The sequence below is a fragment of the Perkinsus marinus genome (assembly GCF_000006405.1).
Source record: "Perkinsus marinus ATCC 50983 genomic scaffold scf_1104296975596, whole genome shotgun sequence".
NCBI classification, from domain to species: domain Eukaryota; phylum Perkinsozoa; order Perkinsida; family Perkinsidae; genus Perkinsus; species Perkinsus marinus.
Window position 1 is genome coordinate 822 of NW_003200720.1, and position 2,602 is coordinate 3,423.

Consider the following 2,602-nt stretch of genomic DNA (forward strand, 5'->3'; position numbering starts at 1 on the left):
TATACTGTTGTGAGGAGTATGTTGTAAACTATTATACTGTTGTGAGGAGTATGTTGTAAACTGCTATACTGCTGTGAGGAGTATTTTGTAAACTATTATCCTGTTGTGAGGAGTATGTTGTAAATTGCTATACTGCTGAGAGGAGTATGTTGTAAACTGCTATACTGTTGTGAAGAGTATGTTGTAAACTGCTATACTGTTGTGAAGAGTATGTTGTAAACTGCTATACTGTTGTGAAGAGTATGTTGTAAGTCGTTAGTGTTGTGAAGCGCATGTTACATCATCAGGGTCTTTGATACTCTTGATTTCCTCATTATCCTCCTCAATAACAACAACAGTGACATCTTCTTCACTTTCCTCTCGATCATCTTCATCCTCATGAGCAGGGGTATCCTCCCATGGACGCAGACGAGCAGCAGTGAGACCACATGCCAGAACAACCAACACTGCGCACAATGCAATACCGAATTTGGTGCTGGCCAGAGCGAACATCCTGAACAGAACTTCGAAGTTCCGAACAGGGTTCTTCACCCGTTTCGATCCGAATTGCATCCCAGTTACTACACAGTGTAAACTATGAGATCGCGCCTTCATGCTCAAAATCTATTTAACTGACCGTGACGAGTCGTTCGAGGTCTTAGTCAAGCAAGACAGGATGTAGCAAGAGAGGCGCTGCCACGTGAATCTTCAAACCCGCCGAATAGAATTTTCGCCAATCCCGAGCGCCAAGGTCCATGCAATATCCAAGCGTGATGAATACATCACTCCACCGCATTTTAAAAACGGGGTATCTCATGATGAGGTGCGATATAAGTGCACACGGCGGAGAAGTTTTCCCACGACTCACCCATCATCGTCACCTCCACCATGAAGACTAGTTCCTTTTCGGTTATCAGCAGCGGGCATCGACCACCATAGTGTTTCCTCTTTAACAACGACCATCGACTCAGTAAGCTGACCAGCCTGATACAGGTTAGTGCGGAGCAAAGAGATCTTTCATGCCGACCTCGATGCCGAACCCTTGAATTAGGTCATCCGTGAGGAACGTGACATTTTCCGCTTCGATAGAGGTAGTGAGAACGTCTATGAGTGCGACCGAGAAGATCAGTGCTCTCGGTGACTTGAACGTTCCCTGAAGGCTGTCGAGTCAGCCCTAGCTCAGCACCATTTCTTTCAAAACGGACGAGCCGTCGGTACATGTGCCAGATGACGACTCTCATCGACGTTCAGGGAAGAGGAGCTCAGCTGCTTACAGTGTATATCACTTCGACAGAGCTGGGCTGAATCCTCTTCTCACGCACCAATGAGGCACGGAGGAGCTCCTGTAGTCGACCTGTGTCGAGGGCATCGTCCAAGAGACCCAACACGGCGTCTGATGCCACGATCCATTCCACTGTTAGAAGGGCTGCGCCTACTGACTTTGCAAAGGAGAGATCCTAAAAGAAGGAATGAGGATGCAACGATGATTCATCGACAATCCATGGCCATCTCAGTGGCGAGACGAGAAAGGGTTCACAAAGAAAGACTCCAGATAGAGCTGTACGATATGTTGCTATCGAGTATGTAAGCATCGGTCTATTGAGAACTGATTGCTAGTAACAGTTCAATAATCTTTCGAGGAAAAATCTCACCACAATTCTTCATGGGTTCCCATTAGTAAATATCCTGATGTGAGGACTGGTGCCATGCTAATCTTTCGTTCGCGAGCCAAGACAAAAAATTCAATCCAAATCTATTTTATCACTTGCTGGTCAAAAACTTCCAATAATTTTATGCGAGAGATTGAATGTGGATACTCGTCTAGTTGAACCACGGCTACCGCTCGCCGAACACATCCAGGCATGACGCCAACCAAACGAGCTCCTTGATTGCAGATTAGCATTCCTCTCGAGAACTGCTCGTCAAGACACGGCGGATAGAGGCAAGCCTCTCCGACAGGCACGCGGCGGCCAATGCCCGGGCATCGACAGCTCTGCGTGGCGGAAAATATCTCCAACGACTTGATATCAGCGAGGTCCAGCCGAATCTTAGAGAGGTTACTGCCGCCACGTTGAACGGGCGTAGACAGTTACTTTATCGTCAGCCCGTAGGAGCTTGCTCCCTGGTTCAATCCACACTCCTCCATCACGCCGAGCTCTTACGACCACCATTCCGTTCCAGTCGACATCTTGATGCTCGACTACTCGCTTTGTTAGTATTATCAAGGCACCACTGAAATAGATACACAACAGAGCATTACAAAAAGTAATTCCGTGCATATATCGACCTTTACGCTCAGTCCAAACCTATGTTGTGGAGACAACTGTGGTGCTGGTAGTGTCTTTTTAACTCAGCGTCGTACTAGAGCATATTTCTATTGCTGGTTCTATATATCTATATCACTGCTATCAGAAGGAGTTCGAAGGTTGTCGTATCATATACATAGTGCTACTAGCTGCACTCATGTATCCACCGTGACTGTGCGCAGAGAGATTACCTCACGGTGCGAGTATCTCTCAATGGATCATTCATGGCAAGGCGGTTACATCCCGGCCCTGCGCAGGTTATGGCAACGTCTGATATGCCAAGTCGAGTGCAGTAGTCCCTGAGTGATTCGCTAACA

At 47.2% G+C, this 2,602-nt stretch overlaps 1 protein-coding gene across 1 annotated transcript in view; it reads right to left on the reverse strand.

The window, feature by feature from the left end:
• Nucleotides 1-255: 255 nt before the first annotated feature.
• Pmar_PMAR025495 (hypothetical protein) overlaps nt 256-2,602 on the reverse strand; it is a gene marked incomplete at both ends in the record, with an annotated part of 6,599 nt that continues 4,252 nt past the window's right edge. Inside the window, 6 exons of the mRNA XM_002765111.1 lie at nt 256-493; nt 848-963; nt 1,007-1,132; nt 1,254-1,436; nt 2,073-2,211; nt 2,477-2,584. Coding sequence (XP_002765157.1) covers nt 256-493; nt 848-963; nt 1,007-1,132; nt 1,254-1,436; nt 2,073-2,211; nt 2,477-2,584 — 910 coding nt within the window. The remainder of the gene's footprint in view (nt 494-847; nt 964-1,006; nt 1,133-1,253; nt 1,437-2,072; nt 2,212-2,476; nt 2,585-2,602) is intronic.